This window comes from Capricornis sumatraensis, chromosome 9, assembly GCF_032405125.1.
Source record: "Capricornis sumatraensis isolate serow.1 chromosome 9, serow.2, whole genome shotgun sequence".
NCBI lineage: Eukaryota > Metazoa > Chordata > Mammalia > Artiodactyla > Bovidae > Capricornis > Capricornis sumatraensis.
Genome location: NC_091077.1, coordinates 3512913 through 3534315, shown reverse-complemented (window position 1 = coordinate 3534315; position 21403 = coordinate 3512913). Strand labels below are relative to the sequence as shown.

The following is a 21403-nucleotide window of genomic DNA, read 5'->3' as shown; positions in this document are numbered from 1 at the left end:
GTACTGTTATCAAGAGTTAGCCTTTGTATATGGCATTACCCAGGGATCCCGTGTTCTTTTTGTCCATCTAGTAAACTGCTTCAAGTTCACTTATTGGCGTGTGGTGCCGCCTTCATCATGTGTCAAGTTCCTATGTAAATAAATGGAACTGTCTCTGAGGTCTCTGTTCTGCTTGACGGTTTGTTTATTTTAATTGCCATAGCTTTGTAGTGGATTTTAATGTCTGGTTGGTTCTGTTAGTTTGCTCTAGCTGCTATGATAGAACACCACAAACTGAGTGGCTTACCAAGAATTTGCCACCTCACAGTGCTGGAGGCCAGAGGTTTCAGCGTCAGGTATTGGCGGGGTGGTTTCCTCTGAGGGTTGTGAGAACGTCAGTCCCAGCCGTCTCTCCTAGCTTCTGGTGGTTGCTGTCAATTTCAGGGATTCCTTTACTTGAAGGAGTTACCACCCCATCTCTGCCTTCCTCTCCACACAGCATTTTCCCTGTGTGCGCATGCCTGTCCGCGTCTCCCCTTTGTATAAGGACACCAGTCGTATTGTATAGGGAGCCCACCCAACCCCTTTGTGACTTCATCTTGATTAATTATGTCTGCAGTTAGTGATCCTGCTTCCAAATGAGGTCCTGGGTCATACTGAGGGTTAGGACTTGAACATAACAGGTTTGGGAGGGATGTGACTCAGCCCATAATGTTGGTCAAGCCTGCCCATGTTTCCCTGTTTTCTCTCTTCATTTTCCGATTGACTTATCTATTTATAAATGTTTGTTCTTTTTTATCTTCTTTTAAATTGAAGTGTAGTTAATTCACAATGTTGTGTTAGTTTCCGGTGTAAAATGATTCTTTTTCAGATTCTTTCCTATTTTAGGTTATTATAAATTATTGAATATAGTTCCCTGTGCTATACAGTAGGCCTTTATCTGTTTTATATATAGTGATATATATCTGTTAACCATAAATTTCTAATGTAGCCCTCCCTACCCCTTTCCCCGTTGGTAACCATAAGTTTTTTCTCCAAGTCTGACTCTGTTTCTGTGTTGTAAATAAGTTCATTTGTATCCTTTTTTTAGATTCCACATATAAGTGGTATGATATTTGTCTTTGGCTGACTGACTTCACTTAGAGTGATGATCTCCAGGTCCATCCATATATATTCCTACAGACAGCATTATTTCTTTCTTATTATGGCTCTGTAGGGCTTCCCTGGTGACTTAGTGGTAAAGAATCCACCTGCCAATGCAGGAGACTCCGGTCTGATGCCTGGGTCAGGAAGATCCCTGGAGAAGGAAATGGCTACCCACTCCAGTATTCTTGCCTGGGAAGTCCCATGGACAGAGGAGCCTGGCGGGCTGCAGCCCATGGGGATGCAAGAGAGTCAGACACGACTTAGCAACTAAACAACAGCAATATTCCGTTGTATGTGTGTCTGTATGCACTATATGTATATATATACACACACACACACACCGTATCTTCTTTATCCATTCACCTGTCGATAGATATTTAGGTTGCTTCCACGCCGTGGCTATTGTAAATAGTGCTGCAGTGAACATATATCTTTTTTAATTAGACCGTTCATCTTTTCTAGATATATGCCCAGGAATGGAATTGCTGGATCTTATAGTAACTCTGTTTTTAGTTTTTTAAGGAATCTCCGTATTGTTTTCCAGCGTCTGTACTGATTTACATTCCCAGCAACAGTGCAGGTGGTTCCCTTTTCTCCACACCCTCTCCAGTGTTTATTATTTGTAGACTTTTTGATGATGCCCATTTTGACTGGTGTGAGGTAATACTTCACTGTAGTGTTTATTTGCATTTCTCTATAATTAGCCATGTTGAGCATCTTTTCATGTGCCTGTTGGCCATCTGTATGTCTTTCAGAGAAATGTCTGATTAGGTTTCCTGCCCATTTTTTGATTGGGTTGTTTGGTTTTTTGATATTAAGCTATGTAAGTTTTTCATATATCAAGAAGAGATAGGAAGGCTTTCTTCAATAAACAGTGCAAAGAAATAGGGGAAGACAACAGAATGGGAAAGATTAAAGAACTCTTCAAGAAAATTGGAGATATCAAGGGAATATTTCATGCAAGGATAGGCACGATAAAGGACAGAAACAGAGCCAGAAGAGGTTAAGAAGAGGTGGCAAGGATACACAGAAGAACTATACAAAAAAGATCTTCATGACCAGGATAACCATGACGGTATGGTCACTAACCTAAAGCCAGACATCCTGGAGTATGAAGTCAAGTGGGCCTTAGCACTACAAACAAAGCTAGTGGAGGTGGTGGAATTCCAGCTGAGCTATTTATTTAAAATCCTAAAAGATGATGCTGTAAAAGTGTTGTACTCAATATGTCAGCATTGGCCACAAGACTGGAAAAGGTCAGTTTTCATTCCAATCTCAAAGAAGGACAATGCCAAAGAATGTTCAAACTACTAGTCAGTTGTGCTTATCTCGCAAGCTAGTAAGGTTATGCTCAAAATCCATGAAGCCAGGCTTCAGCAGTACATGAATCAAGAACTTCCAGATGTACAAGCCAGGTTTAGAAAAAACAGAGGAACCAAAGATCAAATTGCCAACATTCATTGGATCATAGAGAAAGCAAGGAAATTCCAGAGAAACATCCACTTCTGCTTTATTGACTACGCCAAAGACTTTGATTTTGTAGGTCACAACAAACTGGAAAATTCTTAAAGAGCTGGGAATAGCAGAATACCTTACATGCCTCCTGACAAATCTGTATGCAGATCAAGAAGCCACAGTTAGAACCTAACTGCTTCCAAATTGGAAAAGGAGTACAACAAGGCTATGTATTGTCACTTTGTTTATTTAACTTCTATGCAGAGTACATCTTGGAAAATGCTGGGGGCTGGATGAATCACAAGCTGGAGTCAAGATTTCCACGAGAAATATCAACAGCCTCAGATAGCCAGATGATACCACTCTAATGCAGAAAGTGAAGAGGAACTAAAGAGCCTCTTGATGAAAATGAAAGAGAGTGAAAAAGCTGGCTTAAAACTCAGCATTCAGCCACAGATACACATGTGTCCCCCCATCCTGAGTCCCCTTTCCTGTGGCTGATTCATGTCAATGTATGGCAAAAGCCACCGCAATATTGTAAAGTAATTAGCCTCCAATTAAAATAAATAAGTTAATTAAAAAAAAACCTCAGTATTCAAAAACAAAGATCATGGCATCCAGACCCATCACTTCATGGCAAATAGATGGGAAAACAGTGGAAACAGTGACAGATTTTATTTTCTTGGGCTCCAAAGTCACCACAGATAGTGACTGCAGCCATGAAACTAAAAAGATGCTTGCTTCTTGAAAGGAAAACTGTGACAAACCTAGACAGCGTATTAAAAAGCAAAGACATCACTTTGCCGACAAAAGTCCATATAGTCAAGGTTCTCGTCTTCCAGTAGTCATGTACGGATGTGAGAGTTGGACCATAAAGACGACTGAGTGCCAAAGAATTGATGGTTTCAAACTGTGATGATAGAGAAGACTCTTGAGAGTCCCTTGGACTGCAAGGAGATCAAACCAGTGAATCCTAAAGGAAATCAACCTTGAATATTCATTGGAAGAACACTGGATCCCTAGATAATGCCATATACAAAAGTTAACTCTTGATACATTACACACCTAAATGTGAGAGGCTGAGTAAACTAGTGTGGAATATCTTTGTCACCTAAGCATGAGAATGTTTCTAAAACAGAACCTCCAAAGTGCAAACCATATGTGAAAAATCAACACATTAGACTCTATCAAAACGAGGGACTTAAGGATAGTAGATGACTAGAAGATATTTACCATCTGTAGACCAGTAAAGGACTAATATTTAGACTATACATGGAATTACTACTCATCAACAAGGGAAAGATAGGAAATCCAAAAGAAAAAGGGGCAAAAAATATGAACAGGCAAGCCACAAAGAGGAAGCGTAAATGTTGGAGCTGGAGCTCCAGTACTGTGGCTGCCTAATGTGGAGAGCCAGCTCACTGGAAAAGATCCTGATGCTGGGAAAGATTGAAGGCAAAAAGAGAAGCGGGCAGCAGAGAAAGAGATGGTGAAATAGCCTCACTGACTCAGTGGACGTGAATCTGAGCAGTCCGGGAGACAGTGAAAGACAGGGGAGCCTGGCGTGCTGCAGTCCATGGGATCACAAAGAGTCGGACACGACTTAGGGACTGAACAACAACTATAACGCTGGCTGTTGGTGTATTTTCAAAATCCCTCTGTTGGTCACATCATCAGCAAATATTTTCTCCCATTCCATAGGTTGTCTTTTCATTTTGTTTATGGTTTCCTTTGCTGTGCAAAAGCTTATAAGTTTAATTAAGGTCACATTTGTTAATTTTCACTTTTGGTTCCATTACTCTAAGAGATGGATCCAAAAAAATATTGCTGCAATTTATCTCAGTGTTCTGCCTGTGTTTTCCAGTGTTATACCTTGATCTTTAATCCATTTTGAGTTTATCTTTGTATATAGTGTTAGAAAATGTATTATTCTCATTCTTTTACACGTAGCTGGGCACTTTCCCAGCACCGCTTATTGAGGCGACAGTTCTTCTCTCCATTTTCTCTCCTCCTTTGCTGTAGATTAATTGACCATAAGTGCGCGGGTTTATTTCTGGGCTTTCTCTCCTGTTCCACTGATCTCTCTCTGGTTTTGTGCCAGCATCATGCTGCTTTGGTTCCTGTAACTTTGTAGTGTAGCCTGATTCTTGATAAATATTTTAGAATAAGGTATAAACTTCCTTTTTCAAAACTCCAGCTGAATTTCCTAAGTTGAAATTACATTGAATTCAAAGCTTTCTCTCCTTTTGTCCTTTTTATTCCGTAAGAGTTGCATTTTCTCCAGGTGAGCTCCTTGATTCTGTCTAGTTCTTGCTGGCAGCGAGGTGGTTTCCTTATTTTGGCTGCATCTTCAAGTGAGGTCTTACTAATATAGAGAAGTGCTTTTGTGCTTTATAGGTTGACCTTGCATTTGACAACCTTGCCCACCACCTGGTTCTGATAGTTAGTCTATTGATCTTGTTGGTTGTAATTAATCATATTGTAGGCAGATAAAGACAGATCTCTTCACTCTCAAGTCTTGTGCCCATTATTTTTGTTTCTCTTCGCACCGGCCTCCATGACTACATTAAATAGTAACAGAAATAGTGAGCAGACTTGTGATTCTGATCTTAAAGGTAATGCACGTAAAACTGTCTCCATCAGGCCTTCCCTGGTGGCTCAGTGGTAGAGACTCCGCCTGCCCTACCAAAAGGGAAAGCAGGGGAGGGATAAATTAGCAAGTTGAGATTAACATATATACACTTCAGTTCAGTTCAGTCCGATTCTTTGCGACCCCATGAATCGCAGCACGCCAGGCCTCCTTGTCCATCACCAACTCCTGGGGTTCACTCAGACTCACAGCCATCTCATCCTCTGTCGTCCCCTTCTCCTCCTGCCCCCAATCCCTCCAATAGATAAACATCAAGGATCTACTGGATAGCACAGGGAGCTATACTCTATTTTGTAATAACCTGTAAAAGAATCTGAAATAGAAAATATGTGTATATATAAATAACTAAATCACTCTCCTGTATGCCTGAAACTAACATGACATTGTAAATCAAAAAAAAGAGAATCCACCTGCCAGTGCAGGAAACATGGGTTCCATCCCTGACTGGGAAAAATCCCACATGCCCCGGAGCAACCAAGCCCGTGTGCCCCAACTATGAAGCCTGTGCACTGGAGCCTGGGAGCCACAGCTGCTGAAGTCCACACGCCCTGGAGCCTGCACCCCGCAGCTAGAGAGTAGCCCCTGTTCTCTGCAACTAGAGGAAAGCCCACACGGCAACGAGACTGAGCACAGCCAAAAATATGTAAATAAAATTATTTTTAAAAAAGATTTCCCCATCAAGAATAATGCTTACTAGATGGTTGGTGTGTAATCTTTACTGAATTAAAGGAGTTCTTTTTTTTTAAATTTATTTATTTATGTTGCTGTGCACGGGCTCCGTCTCGCCGCGTGGAGCAGAGGCTGCTCTGATTGTCGCTCACAGGCTTCTCCCTGCAGCGGCTTCCCGTCGTGGAGCACAGGGCGCGTGGGCTTCAGTAGCTGCGGTGCGTGGGCTCTAGAGCACAGCCTCAGCAGCTGTGGCGCTCGGGTTTAGTTGCTCATGGCATGAGTGATTTTCCGTGATCAGGGATGGAACCCATGTCTCCTGCATTTTCAGGCAGATTCTTAACCACTGGACCCCCAGAGAAGTCCATGAAGTTCTTTGCTCAGAGATTTTTCTCATAAATAAATAATTGAACTTTATTAAATGTTTTAGGCTTTTTTGCATTTTATCTATTGTGACAGAACAGTTCTTTTTCTTCCTTATTTATGTGGCAATTTATAGATTAACGTTCCTGGATTCCTACTTGATTATGATATATTTAAATATGTAACTGATATGTATGTTTATACATGAGACAGACCTCTAACTTTTTTTAACCTTATTTGGCTTCAAAATCATGGTTGGACTGGCATTGTAAAATAAGGTTTCCTGTTCTCTTTCTTAGAAGTAACTCTTATAAGATAGCAAGTATTTATTCTCCAAAAGTTTTGAGAATCCCATCCATAATATAGGATTCATCTGGGCTGGGCTTTTTGGGTCAAGGAGACTAGGACTGCCATTTCAATTTATTGAATGCTTACTGGTTTATTCATATTTTCCATTTCTTCTCAGACCAATTTTGGTATATTTTATACTTTTCCACAAAATGTGTCTCATTTTATTTAGGTTTTCAAGTGTTCTAGCTCATAATTGTTTATAATATTCTTTTGCAGAATTTTTAAATCTCTTTAATTCAGTGTTTTCTTGTTGCATTTTCTGTCTTTCCTCCTTATCTAATCTTGCAAGAATTGTATCCGTTCTAATAATCTTTTCAAAGAACTGGCGTGTTCCCTAATATTCCTTATTGTGCACTGTTATTGTTTCTTATTTCATTGATCTCTACCTTCACTTTCATTATATTCTTTCTTATTTCTTACGGTTTACTCTGTGGCTCATTTTCAGCTTCTGAAATGCATACTTACCTCATCTGTTTTATTTTTTTTAATTTCATTAAATATTTTATTTAAAGTTTAAAATTGCCCACAAGTTCTGTTTTAGCTAGGCTTCCCCAGTGGATCAGACGGCAAAGAGTCTGCCTATAGTGCAGGAGACCTGGGTTTGATCCCTGGATCAGGAAGATCCCCTGGAGAAGGAAATGGCAACCCACTCCAGTATTCTTGCCTGGTAAATCCCATGGACAGAGGAGCCTGGTGGGCCACAGTCCATGGGGTCACAAAGAGCTGGACACGGCTCGGCGACTTCACTTCACTTCACTGCTTTAGCTATGGCACTCAAATTGTGAGCAAAGTATTTCATTGATTGGGTTGGCCAAAAGGTTGGTTTGGTTTTTTCCAGTAGACAGCTCTCTCAACATTTAATCTTTAACTTCACTCAAAACAGTTTTGTTAGATTGTATCATGACAGTTGTCATATCGGCCTGCATTTTCAAAAAAACTTAGCAAAATTGGTGAATTTTTGTAAAGCTCTTTTAATATTGAAGATGGAAGGGAAAAAGCAGCATTTTGGGCATGTTGTTGTTATTTATTATTGCAAGGAAGGTAATAATGCAACTGAAATGCAGAAAAATGTATGTGTGCAGTGTGTGGAGAAAGTGCTGGTCAATTGTGTCAGAAGTGGTTTGTGAAGTTTCCTGTTGGAGATTTCTTGCTGGATGATGCTCCCCAGTTAGATGGACCTGTTGAAGTCAATAGAGATTAAATCAAGACATCAGTTGACAACAATCAGTGTTGAATTACATGAGAGAGAGCTGACATACTCAAAATATCCAAATTAAGTGTTGAAAATTATTTGCACCCCCTTAGTTATGTTAATCATTTTAATGGCTTGGGTTCCACATAAGTTAAGCGAAATAAACCTTCTTGACCGTATTTCCACATGTCATTCTCTTCTGAAACATAATAAAAACATTCCTTTTTAAAAACAAATTGTGAAGGGCAATGAAAAGTGGATACTGTACAATAATATAGAATAGAAGAGATCATGGGGTGAGCAAAATGAACTACCACCAACCTCGCCAAAAGCAGGTCTTCATCCAAAGAAGGTGTTATATATATGGTGGGATTAGAAGGGAGTTCTCTATTATGAGCTCCTTCCAGAAAAGCCAAACGATTAATTCCAATAAATACTGCTCTCAATTAGACCAACTGAAAGCAGCTGTTGATGGAAAGTGTCCAGAATTAGTCAACAGAAAACGCATAGTCTTCCATCAGGATAACACAAGACCATATGTTTCTTTGATGACCAGGTAAAAACTGTTACAGCTTGGTTGGGAAGTTCTTCTTTGAAAAAAAAAAAAAGATAGGGTTTTGTTTGGTTTTATTTATTTATTTGGCTCCGCCAAGTCTTAATTGTGGCATGCAGGATCTTTAGTTGCTGCATGTGGGATCTATTTCCCTGAGCAGGGATCAAACCTGGGCCCCCTGCACTGGGCTCTCAGCCGCTGGATCATCAGCAAAGTCCTGGCTGGGAAGTTCTGATTCATGCACTGTATTCACCGGACACTGCACTCTCGGATTTCCATTTATTTAAATCTTTAAAAAATTCTCTTCATGGAAAAAAATTCAGTTACTTGGAAGAATGTAAAAGGCACCTGCAACACTTCTTTGTGCAAAAAGATAAAAAGTTTGGGGAAGATGGAATATGAAGTTGCCTGAAAAATGGCAGAAGGTTGTGGAACAAAATAACATGTTGTTCAGTAAAGTTCTTGTTGAAAATGAAAAATATGTCTTTTATTTCTTACCTAAAAACCAAAGTACCTTAGTGGCCAACCCAATAGAAAGCATATTTTTCATATCATCTCTGAAATTAGGACACGTCTTATAGTCAATGTCATGACGTGTTTCAAGTAGCAGTCTTTTCCTTTCTTAGTGGTATATAAAATTAGGATGCATCTTCAATGTAATGAAATACTGCAGTGTTTTCATTGTCTTTCAGCTCTATTTCATAATTTCTCTTCTGCTTTTTTTAGCTCAATGTATTTTAGTTATATGCTATTCCATTTCCAGATGTGAGATGTTCAGCTATTCTTTCGTTGCTTACACCTAGTTTTATTACGTTAAAGCCAGAAAATAGAGTCTGTGTATTCCTAGGAATATATCAGTACTTTTTTCTGTCTTCAGTCTTTCTGTTTCCTTGTATTTAAGAGTGTCTCTTGCAGACACACAGAAACATGTTTGTTTGTCTGTCTGTTTGCTGCCTCTTGATCACTCAGCGTCTGCCACAGCTGAAAGCTTGGCTGAGAAAGTCACGGGGGTGTGGGTACCAACCCAGCTGCACCGCATTTGTGCTGTAACCTTTACCCAGGTGCTTTCTCCTCCCGAGCCTCCGTCTCTTGCTCAGAGAAGTGGGGGCTCACAATGCCCACCATGAGAACTCTGCAAGACTCATGGAAACTCTTGGAGGTGCCTGGCACATGAGAAGGCTCAGCAATGTTGAGTCAGGTCTGACTCTGAAGTTCCTTTTCAAAAAGGGATCTGGCCTGTTCCAACACAGGGCTTCATTACCTCCCTCTCTGCCTTTTTTTCAGCACTCTGCTTGGCTTGCGAGATCTTAATTCCCTAACTAGGGACTGAACCCAGGCCACAGCAGTGAAAACGCCAAGTCCTACCCACGGGACCACTAGGACGGTCCCCCTCTGCCTTTCTTTACGTTGACGACACTGGGAACGTTGGCCTAGTTTGTCTCCCAGCTCTGTAGTGAAGAGCCGCAGTTAATGGAACACTCTTGAAAGTGTTATTTAAAAAGTACACAGAGAACAGTTGAACCCTCTTGTAGTGCAGAACAGGCAGGGGGGTGAGACAGAAGCAGAAAATGACCCTCTTTCCTTGCTTTTATAGAATGCAGAGAGCAGTTTACAACAGAAGAATGAAGTCATTACATCCTTTGAAGAAAAAACCAATCAAGTCATGTCCAGCATGAAACAAATGGAAGAAAGGTAAACACTTCCTCCTGGCAGATATTCCCTAGAAGGTACTAGGCATGGTCTGGGCCCGGAGACTTACTCAGAGTCTCTCTCAAAAGCATAGACAAGTTGGAATGACTTTCCTTCAGGTCTTTAGTCTTGCTCAGAAAGGGGACTGGATTCCCTAGTTTTGCCTAAGCATGTATTCAGTTATTCAACTTTGGGGCTACTATATCACTTTGACATCTCGGGGAGTCAGAACTATCCAGTGAGCTCACATTTAAATCAGGTCAGGGACTTGCCTGGCAGTCTAGTGGATAAGACTCTGCACTTGCATTGCAAGGGGCAGAGGTTCGATCCCTGGTCAGGGAACTACATGCCGCACAGCATGACCAAAAAATGAAAGGTAAATGAATAAATAGCAGGCCAGTAAGGGATCAGAATACAGTAAAAAAAAAAAAAAAAAGACTCCTACAAATATAGGTGACTGGTTGGTTTGTTTTTTTTAACAAAGGTACAAAGGCATTTCAATGGAGAAAGGATAGTTTTTTCAATAGATGATATTGGAAACAATTGGGTATCCATAAGCCAAACAATGAACCTCAATTTAGACCACACCTTTATATAAAAGTTAAAAAGAATCATGAATCTACATGTAAAACTTAAAACTAAAAACTTTTAGAAGAAAACGTAGGAGAAAAATCTTTGTGGCCCTAGGTTAGACAAAGAGTTAGATGTGACATAAAAGCTCTGTTCATAAGAGAAAAACTTGATAAACTGAACTTCCTCAAAATTTAAAACTTTTGTTCAGTGGAAGACACCGCTAAGAGAATAAAAATCCCATATCTGACAAAGGACTCATATCTAGAATATATAAAGAACTCTCAATGAACAATCCAGTCTAACACAGACAAAAGACTTGAAAAGACCCTGCATCAAATAGGACATATGGAGGGCAAATAAGCACACAAAAAGATAGTCAAGAAATCTGTTGGATTTCTTAACACTAACTATGAAATATTAGAAAGAAAAAGTAAGAAAAAAATTGCTGTTTAAAATCACATTAAAAAAAAAAAACCCTAGGGATAAACCTAACCAAGGAGGTGAAAGACTTTGAAGATGATTCAAGGAAATGTAAAGATATGCCATGTTCTTGGATTGGAAGAAGTAATATAGTTAAAATGACCATACAACCCAAAGCAACCTATAGACTTAATGTGATCCCTATCAAATTACCTATGACATTTTTCACAAAACTGCAACAAGTAATCCTAAAATTTATATGCAACCATGAAAGACCCTGAATGCCAAAGCCATCCTGAGGGAAAAGAGCAAAGCTGGAGTCATAACCCTTCCAGACTTCAGACAATACTACAAAGTGATAGTAGTCAGAACAGTATGGTATTGGCACAAAAACAGACATGGATCAATGGACAGAATAGAGAGACCAAAAATAAACCCACACACCTACGTCAATTAATCTCTGACAAAGGAGGCTAGAATATACAGTGGAGAAAAGATGGTCTCTTCAGCAAGTGTTAGCAAAGCTGGACAGCCTCATGTAAATCAGTGAAGTCAGAATACTCCCTCACGCTATATGCAAAAATAAACTCAAAATAGTTTAAAGACTTAAATGTAAGTTGTTGTTGTTCAGTTGCTAATAAGTCATGTCCAACTCTTTGCAACCCCAACAGACTGTGGCACTGTCCTCTAGTATTTCCTGGAGTTTGTCAAATTCATGTCCATTGAGTCAGTGATGCTATCTGTCTAACCATCTCACTCTCTGCTGCCCCCATCTCCTTTTACATTCGATTCTTCCTAGCATCAGGGTCTGTTCCAATGAGTCTGCTCTTTGCATCAGGTGGCCAAAGTATTAGAGCTTCAGCTTCAGCATCAGTCCTTCCAATGAATATTCAGGACTGATTTCCTTTAGGATTGGCTGGTTGGATCTCCTTGCAGTCCAAAGGACTCTCAAGAGTCTCCTCCAGCACTACAGTTCAAAGGCGTCATTTCTTTGGTACTTAGCCTTCTTGATGGTCCTGCTCTCACATCTGTATGTGACCACTGGAAAAACCATAGCCTTGACTATACAGACTTTCGTCAGCAAAGTGATGTCTGTACTTTCTAATACACTATCTAGGTCGGTCACAGCTTTCCTTCCAAGAAGCAAGCATCTTTAATTTCATGGCTGCAGTCACCATCCGCAGTGGTTTTGGACCCCAAGAAAATAAAATCTGTCACCGCTTCGCTTTTTCCCCTCTATTTGCCATGAAGTGATGGGACTCGATGCCATGGTCTTAGTTTTTCTAATCTTTTTCAAGCCAGCTTTTTCACTCTCCTCTTTCAAGAGGCTCTTTAGATCCTCTTTACTTTCTGCCAATAGGGTGGATTCATCTGCATATCTGAGGTTATTGATATTTCTCCCAGCAGTCTTGACTCCACCTTGTGATTCATTCAGCCTAGCATTTTGTGTGATGTATTCTGCATGTAAGTTAAATAATCAGGGTGACAATATACAGCCTTGTCACACTCCTTTCCTGATTTGGAACCAATCAGTTGTTCCATGTCTGGGTCTAACTGTTGCTTCTTGACCTGCAAATAGGTTTCTCAGGAGACAGGGAAGTGGTGGCGGGGGGGTGGGGCGGAATTACTTGAAGACCACTGAGGACCTAGGGGCTCAGATTTTTCCAAATTCTGTGGACAATGCCCGCGTCGTTCTACAGATTGACAATGCCCCATCCTATCTTGATGCTGCTGACTTCAGAGTCAAGTATGAGGCAGAGCTGGCCATGCGCCAGTCTGTTGAAAGTGACATCCACAGACTCTGCAGGTTATTGATGACACTGTGTCACCCAGCTTCAGCCAAAGACTGAGACAGAGGCTCTCAAGCAGGAGCTGCTTTTCATAAAGAAGAACCATGAGGAGGAAGTAAAGGGTCTGCAAAACCAGACTGCCAACTCTGGGTTACCGTAGAATTGGATGCCCTCAAACCTCAGGACCTCAACAAGATCATGGCAGACATTGGGCCCTGTGCAATGAGCTGGCTCAGGAGAACCAGGAGGAGCCAGACCAGTACTGGTCCCAGCAGATCAAGGAGAGCACCACAGTGGTCACTTGACACAGTCTGAGGTAGGAGCTCCTGAGATGACTTTCTCAGAGCAGAGATACCATCTAGTCCCTGGAGATCAACCTGGCCTCCATGAGAAATCTGCAGGCCAGCTTGGAAAACAGCCTGAGGGAGGTGGAGGCCCGATATGCCATGCAGATGGAGCAGGCCATTGGGGTCCTCCTGCACCTGGAGTCAGAGCAGCCCAGACCAAGGCAGAGGGGTAATGCTAGACCTAGTAATATGAGGCCCTGCTGAACATCAAGGTCAAGCTAGAGGCTGAGATCAACACCTCCTGCCACCTGCTGGAAAATGGGGAAGACGTCAGTCTTGATGATGCTCTGGACAGCAGCAACTCTATGCAAGCCATCCAGAAGACCACCACCCTCAGGCTCGTGGATAGTAAAGTGGTGTCTGAAGCCTCAGACGCTGAAGTTTTGAGGCATTGAATCAATAGAAGCAGTGTGCCCTGTGGAGCAGGAGGCCAATAAAAGTTGAGACATTATTGCATTAAAAAAAAAAAAATGAGCTGAAGACCTAAATAAACATGTCTTCAAAGGAGACAGATGAAAAGATGCTCAACATGGCTATTTATGAGAAATGCAAATCAAGACTACAGTAAAGCGTCATTTCAGACCAGTCAGAAGGGCCAACATGGAAAGTCTACAGATAAATGCAGGAGAGGGTGTGGAGAAAGAGGAACCCTCCTCTACTTGGTGGAAATAAAAAATTGGTGCAGCCACTATGGAAAACAGTATAGAGATTCTCTAAAAAACTGAAAGTACAGTTGCCGTATGATCCAGCAGTCCCGCTCTTGGGTGTATATCCAGAAAAGATGAAAGCTCTAAGTCAAAAAGACCTGTGCATCCCCAGTGTTCATAGCAGATTGTTTACAGTAACTGAGACATGGAAGCAAACTTCGTGTCCATCAGTTAATGAATGGCTGAAGAAATGTGGTACATATGTACAGTGGAATATTACTCAGCCATAGAAAATAACGAAATATTGATTTGGAACAACATGGATAAACCTAGAGATTATCATACCAAGTAAAATAAGTTAGAGAAAGACAAATATATGATATCACTTTCTAAAAAAAAAAACAACGAATGTTACAAATGAACTTATTTACAAAACAGAAAAAGACCAGGAAAACAAACTTATGGTTACCAAATGGGAAAGTGGGGAGGGATAAACTGGGAGAATGGGATTAATAGATATATACCACTTTAAACTAGATAAACACGGTGATTTTCTGATACTTTATAGCACAGGGAGCTATATTCAATATCTTGTTCAGTTCGGTTCAGTCACTCAGTCATGTCTGACTCTGCGAACCCATGGATTCCAGCACGCCAGGCTTGCCTGTCCATCACCAACTCCTGGAGTTTACTCAAACTCAGGTCCATTGAGTCGGTGACGCCATCCAACTGTCTCATCCTCTGTCATCCCCTTCTCCTGCTGCCTTCAGTCTTTCCCAGCATCAGGGGCTTTACAGTGAGTCAGTTCTTCACATCAGGTGGCCGAAGTACTGGCGTTTCAGCATCAGTCCTTCCAATGTATATTCAGGACTGATCTCCTTTAGGATGGACTGGTTGGATCTCCTTGCAGTCCAAGGGGCTCTCAAGGGTCTTCCTTTCCAACACCACAGTTCAAAAGCATCAATTCTTCGACACTCAGCTTTCTTTACAGTCCAGCGCTCACATCCATACATGACTACTGGAAAAACCATAGCTTTGACTAGACGGACCTTTGTCAGCAAAGTAATGTCTCTGCTTTTTAATATGCTATCTAGGTTGGTCATAACTTTTTTCCCAAAATCAACTATATTTCCACTTTTAAAAATTGTTCAGCATTAGCCATTAGGGAAGTACAGATTAAAGTCACAATTAGATGCCACTGCACACGTATTAGAACAGCGAAATATTTTTTTAATGACAATACCAGGTGCTGGTGAGGCTACAAAACAACCGGAGCGCTCGTACGTTACTAGTGGGAATGCGCTTTGGAAAACAGTCTCTGCGAAAAGCCAAACATGCTCCTCTCATAGGATCCAACAATCCCATTCCTGACTGTTTGCTCGAAAGGAGTGAAAACCCATGTTCACAAAAAAACCTGTGCACAAATGCTTACGGCATCTCTATTCATAATTGCCAAAATCTAGAAGCAACTCAGATGTCCTTCATCAAACAAATGGATAAACGGGTCATCTACCCAGTGAAATTTTACCCAGCCATAAAAAGGAATGGCCGCTAATACACACAAAAACTCGGATTGATCTCAAAGATACGCTGAAAGAAAGAAGCCAGTCTCAAAAGGTTGTGTGAAATAGAATTCTGTGTATTAATATATGACATTTGGGGTGGAGAGGTGTGACTCAAAGGGGCAGTGGTAAGGTGTTTTGCGGGGTGATGGAAATAGTCTATGTCACCTGTTAGAATGGCTTGTGGTAATTCTTACATGAATTTATACCTGTATAAATAGAATTATACACACAAAGGAGTCAATTTTATGATATATTAATTTTTAAAAATGAAAGCCAGCAAAGATATGCAAAAATCATGGTAAATGTGAGGCGTGGTCTTTTCCTTACAAGTATCTGGTTCCTTTGGCCTAGGTTACGGCACTCAGAGAGCGCGAGGCAGGGGGCCGAGGAGCGGAGCCGCAAGCTGCAGCAGGAGCTCGGTGGGAGGAGCAGCGCCCTGCAGCAGCAGCTTGCCCAGCTGCATGAGCAGTGGTAGGAGCCCCAGAGGCAGCGCGTGGCTTCGTGGTGTGGCAAGGACTGGGGAGGCCATCTCCCAAGTGGGGCCCCTACAAGGCTAGGACTAGGATGAGAGATGAAGTGTCTATTCCCTGCTTCACAAATGAGAAAAATGACTTCATGGGGGCTCAGTATAGTCCCCAAGGCTACTCAGCTGGTGAGCAAGGCATCAGGATTAAACTGAAACTCACCCCCACCCCTTAGTAGCTTCCTGCTTGTCCCGAGCCCCCCCAGTATCCTCCACTGTTAGCTGGCCCCTTTAAAAAGCAGGATGAGTGTTGCAGAATAAATATCTCCATCTCAGTAGTAGGTTCTGTGTGCAGCCACAAGTGTTGGCGCTGTTTCCCTCCCTTCCCATTTGTGTAACTGTCAGATGTGTGCCTGTGCCTGCCTTCTGTGGCGTGCTCCTGGTCTTTGTTACGGAGGTGCAGTTGGCCCTGGGGGAGCGGGAGCCTTATTTCTGTGCTTTGTGGAAGGGTCTGTATGCTCACATCACAGTTCACATTGCGGTGAATCCCCTGTCTCTGATGTGGTGACTCGGGCTGTGGATTGTGCTTTTCCATGAAGATCTCTCATTGAGACTAACTCAAGTTCCCTGTGCAAAAACAGCGCAAGTCTAGAGAAAGAGCTGAAATCAGAAAAAGAACAAAGACAAGCTCTTCAGCGAGAGTTACAGCATGAGAAAGACACTTCCTCTTTACTCCGAGCAGAGCTACAACAAGTAGAAGGATTAAAAAAGGTAAGGTGGGCTGTCTTGGGGAGAAAAAGAGCTTCCAGATCTCCAGAAACTCCTGCCCAATAGCCTCCCAGCCAGCAAGTGAGACGCACGCACGGCTCTTCAACCTGTGGCTGCAGAGTCCGTCCCCACTGTGCACACGCCGGCCCCGGGTCTGGGGCACTGTTCCCACATCCTCGGAGCCTCTGCTTCAGGAGGAAAAGACAAAGAGCGAGCAAACCAGAGAGGTTCAGTGTTGAGGGCTACGAAGAGAAGGAAACAGGAGCGTGTCCCCACACCGGGGTGGAGGGTGGCCTGGGAAGAGAGTGACAGTTAGGCAGAGAACTGGATGGTGAGCCAGGGCCAGCCGTGCAGAGCCGCCAGGAAGTGTGAGGGACCGTCACGGTGAAAGACCAGAGAGGGGCTGTGTGCCCCAGGTGTGGCAGCAGAGGAAGGAGGGCTTGGGCAGCGACCCCAGACGGCCTCCCCGTGCCACTGGGGTGGTTCCCAGACACGGGTTTTGTCTTGTTGAGCACGGTTACGGGCACCACTGTAGTCTGAGGTAAAAGCCCTTTGATTTCTATTGGAGAGTACCTAGAGTCCCTCATGGGAGAGCCTGCTAGGCCCAGCATGGGGGTTGCTAGTGAGGAGAGAGCTTTCCAGGAGCTACTCAAGCTCAGAGATGGGAAGAAAGGACTTCTAGAAAGTTCTGCATGATGGAACACTCCCCCTTCACTTCAGAATACTTTGGTCTAAGATTTGAATTACACACACCCTGCAAAAGGAACCAAACAGCATATCTGACCTCACTGGGAAGCCTTGTGAGCCCTTGTTAAACTGTCTCCAGGGCAGAAGGCCAAGGGGTGGCTGAGGTGGGAACTGCCCACCACTCAGGCCTTAAGCCCTGCTGCTTGCCCTGGGATCAGCCCTGAAAACCAAGTTACTTTTCCGGGTCTTCGTCTCTGCCCTCACCAGCCTGTGTCCTCAAGGTGCACTCACCCCAGTTTACAGTCATCAGCATCGTCCCCGCTGAGCTTCGCTCCATGGCTCAGGGCCCCTGGAAGGACTTGCCACCCTCAGGGCCATGAAGGAGATCCCAGATCTTGGCTTTCATCAGCCTTGCTCATTTATTTTCAGAAAATTTTGACCAGCTCTTTCCAAAAAACAGTTTATCCTATAAACTAGCTTTCCCTGATATAAATCTGACTTTTAATAGAAACAGAAAAAACTTTTTTTGCACGGTGCCAATCTGTTTTGAATGTTTCCTGCCCCACATTGCACACTGCAGAGCCACTCATGAAGCGCTTCTCTTCCAATTGTCCATTCTGGAGAAACACACAAGTGTTTCTCGAAATAACCCTGTTGTGAATGAGACTGATACAACAAAACTGTTTCTAGGGACTTCACTGGTGGTCCAGTGGCTAAGACTCCATGCTTCCACTGCAGAGGGGTAAAGGTTCAGTCCCTGGTCAAGGAACTAAGACCCTTCATGCCATGCGACATGACCAAAGTGAAAAATAGGAAAAGAAAAGAAACATTCCGACCTGCTTGTCACTGTGATGACTAAACCTTTTTTTTTAAAAAGGACTTTGAGTTCTGTGTCAGGCACCTGGTTTGTTTGTTTTAGGAGCTGCGGGAGCTCCAGGACGAGAAGGCAGAGTTACAGAAGATCTGTGATGAGCAGGAACAAGCCCTCCAGGAAATGGGTCTGCACCTCAGCCAGTAAGAAACCCTCTCCCCTTGTCTGCCACCCGCATCAGGGCCACCGGGTCCCCCTCCCCCTAGAGAGTCTCGCCAGCCCGCCCACTGCACCGCTCGAGCCGCAAACCTGTGTCCTTTTGTCCAAGGAGGGAAGGGCAATCGGAGGCCTGCCAGCTGTTCAGGGGGAACCCCCTGCCCAGGAAGTCAGGCTTCAGGGACACAGCACTGGTTTGGGTTAATTAATTCATCGACAACACCCTTTTCTAGTGACCGGAAGGAAGTCTTACGGTCACAAACTGTCTGTGTCGCAGGGGAACCAGATGGGTGATAAGAGGGTTGTGTGTTTAGCTCCAGAGGGAGTGCTGTGTCTTGAGACTGTGAGCCCGCCACAGTACAAGTCTGGCAACCGCGTCCCTCCCTGGAGCCTGTAAACTCGCATCTGCCAGAGTCTGTCTGTCTGCCTCCGACCGGTGGGTGATACTGCGGGAGTGCACACCCTGCGGCTCCGTCTGCCCTCTGACTGCACAGGTCTCCTCCCTGACGTCCCAGTCCTGCCAGGTTGTTCTGGATAGTCTGGTAGGTCACACCACGGGCGGTGGAACTTGCCCATTTGTGTGACTGTTGCATTTTTAAACAAAGTGGGTCGCTTTTTCTCAAGTCACAGCTCTTTTGGTTGCTAGTGACAGAAATCCAGTTCAAACTGGCTTAAGCAAAAAAGTCATCAGGAGTCAGTTACTACCTCTCTGTCACTTGCCTTGCAGGTGGGCCTGGCCCCCAGCAGGGCTGTCTGTCAGAGGAACGAGAGTTCCTCTTTCCTGTCCCTCCACAGAGATCCCAGGTTGACTCACGGCCCACCTGAGTCCTGGTGCAGACTCAGTGAGCAGCAGAGCCTGGCTCAGGCCCAAAGCAGGACACACTGGCCAGAGACAGGAGCTCAGTGGAGAGGAGATGAGACACACTCGAGTAGTGCACAGGTGTTCACAAGCTTGGGAGCTTTCTGTCTGCAAAGCTGGAAGGCCTCAAGCAGTGCGGGGGGCTGGCCCACAAAAGTATAAGGGAGAATGTTATGACTCTGATGAGAAGGTGGTCTTTTCAGTAGTTTAATGTGATGATGCTGCCCATCTGCCCTCCTTTCCCATTCAGCGGCTCTTTCTAGACCAGCTCAGGGCCGCTGGTCCCTTCCCCTGAGGGCTGCCTGCCCCCTTTCAGGCGGAGCTTGCCATGCACCGCCCCCGCCTGGGGGCAGCTCTCAGAGAGCACCGGCCAGCTCAGTGCTCCCTGAAACTGAGAACCAGCTGTGGACGCTGACATGCTGCCGCTTCTTGGATGCGAGCGTTATTTAGAGAGAGAGGGAGGCATCCTCAGGGCGCCCTCCCACTTCTCACATGGCTCGCCCCATTTCTCTCCTCCTGCCTGTCCTCTTCACGTTGGACAAACGGCAGAGTTAGAGAGACACTCCTAGTAAGGCAGAGGCCTCAGAAAAGCAGACAAAGGCTTGTCTTGGAAAGGCACCCCTGCCCTGAGCAGCCTTCCGAGTGCCCTTCACAGCCGGGGTGGGTCAGCGCTGCCAGCGAGACGCGGGTTCTCCCCGTTCCCTCCTTTGTGCAAGCCCCCACCAGACGACAGGGAAGGGAAAGCCTCCTGTCAGATGCCTCCACCAGCTGCAGACACACATCTGAATGCTCAAATCATGTTTCCCAGGGAAGTTCTTCTGTGTCTCGGGCAGCCTCTGGCCGTGTCGGTCTACCCCGCCTGCTTCTGCAGCCGGGCGGGGAGGGGAGGAGCCCCTGCCAGCATTCCTGGAGGCCACAGGGTGTTTTCTTTCAAAGGCTTTGATGTTTGGTTTCCTCATCCTTCCCTAGAAGTCTAACCTGTGACTCAGAGCCTTCCTCTCCGACACTTAGACTAGGCGAATCCGGTGACAGTTTAAGCTAACGTCAGCTCTTCAAGAAGGGCTTTGACATACACATAGTGTTCTGCTCTATCTGGCTCAGTTCTGCCATTTTAGACCATGTTCGGTCCTGTCTTCTATGTGGAGAACTAAGGAATTATGCTTCCATTAATGACTGAGAATGAGACAAGAACAAGCAACCGTGCCCCCTGAGCCTGGCTGTTCTAGACAGAGCTGGCAGCAGGAGGGGCAGAGGGGCCTACAGACGAGGGGTCCCGCACCTGGCGAGGGAGTGCCCCTGCCCCTCGCACATGTCACAGGTGGGAACAGTTGCTTAGAGAAGCCAGAAACATGGGCTTTGATGAGGTCATTCTCAGGTGTTAAATGATTGTAACTGTTTCAAAGCCTTTTTAAACCCTGCCGCAACTCAATAGCGTATATCTTGGGCCAGATTCGGTCCAGAGGCTCAGCCTCAAGACCTCCCCAGACATGAGCCAATACAGTGAGATGACTCAGGGATGGTAAAAAGGTGGGAAGAAGTCATTCTGTAAGAATTCATGTTATCACGTTCCTCTTGTTGCCCTCACAAAGCCAAAAGGTTGACTGTCGATTTACTTCATGAGAGCTTGAAAGTCTCTCTTAGTGAGGCTATGAATTTCTCTCTCTCTTTTTTTAAGGTCAAAGCTGAAGATGGAAGACATCAAAGAAGTAAATAAGGCACTGAAGGTACTGGACTATTAATGTTATTAAGAACCACCCCTAGTAGCTATCAGCCAGCTCTTAGCATGCTCTTAGGTTTTCCCACAGCAGTCACGTGAGAATATGCGGTTGAGTCCTGGCTCCCATCACTTATTTACAGATAAGAAAACGCTGCCCAGAACTGTGTGTCTAGGCTGAGATGGTGGCGCGGACAAGCGGCAGGGCCTGGACTGGTCCTGGAGGAGTCAAGGTCCTCTGGTTCTGGTCTCTCTGCCATCAGCTGCAGTTTGACGTTAGACCTAGATCATAGGTGCCCTAATGAAGGAAATGAAACGTGGTAGAAAGAGATCCAGGTTGTCTTTTTTTTTTTTTAATGATCAGAGTAAGACCTTTCCCTCCAGGTAAGGTGCTAGAGGCCACATTGTCCCGTTAAAGTGCCCGGGGCCATTTCCGGGGACCACTTAAGCCCTCAGCTGGGCCACGTTTCTGAACCATTCTGGGGAGGGCAGAACGGCA

The 21403-nt window shown here is 44.2% G+C and overlaps 1 protein-coding gene and 1 pseudogene across 2 annotated transcripts in view; both read left to right on the top strand.

Moving 5' to 3' along the window:
* RUFY1 (RUN and FYVE domain containing 1) overlaps positions 1–21403 on the top strand; it is a 52552-nt gene that overhangs the window by 28106 nt on the left and 3043 nt on the right. The window contains exons 12-16 of one of the 2 annotated variants that reach the window (XM_068979526.1): positions 9950–10047; positions 15738–15857; positions 16491–16620; positions 18227–18318; positions 20866–20914. In XM_068979526.1, the coding sequence (XP_068835627.1) occupies positions 9950–10047; positions 15738–15857; positions 16491–16620; positions 18227–18318; positions 20866–20914 (489 nt within the window). Of the gene's footprint in view, positions 1–9949; positions 10048–15737; positions 15858–16490; positions 16621–18223; positions 18319–20865; positions 20915–21403 lie in introns of both variants that reach the window. The other variant, XM_068979525.1, reaches the window with a different exon arrangement.
* Positions 10215–13569, top strand: LOC138085495 (keratin, type I cytoskeletal 18 pseudogene; annotated as a pseudogene).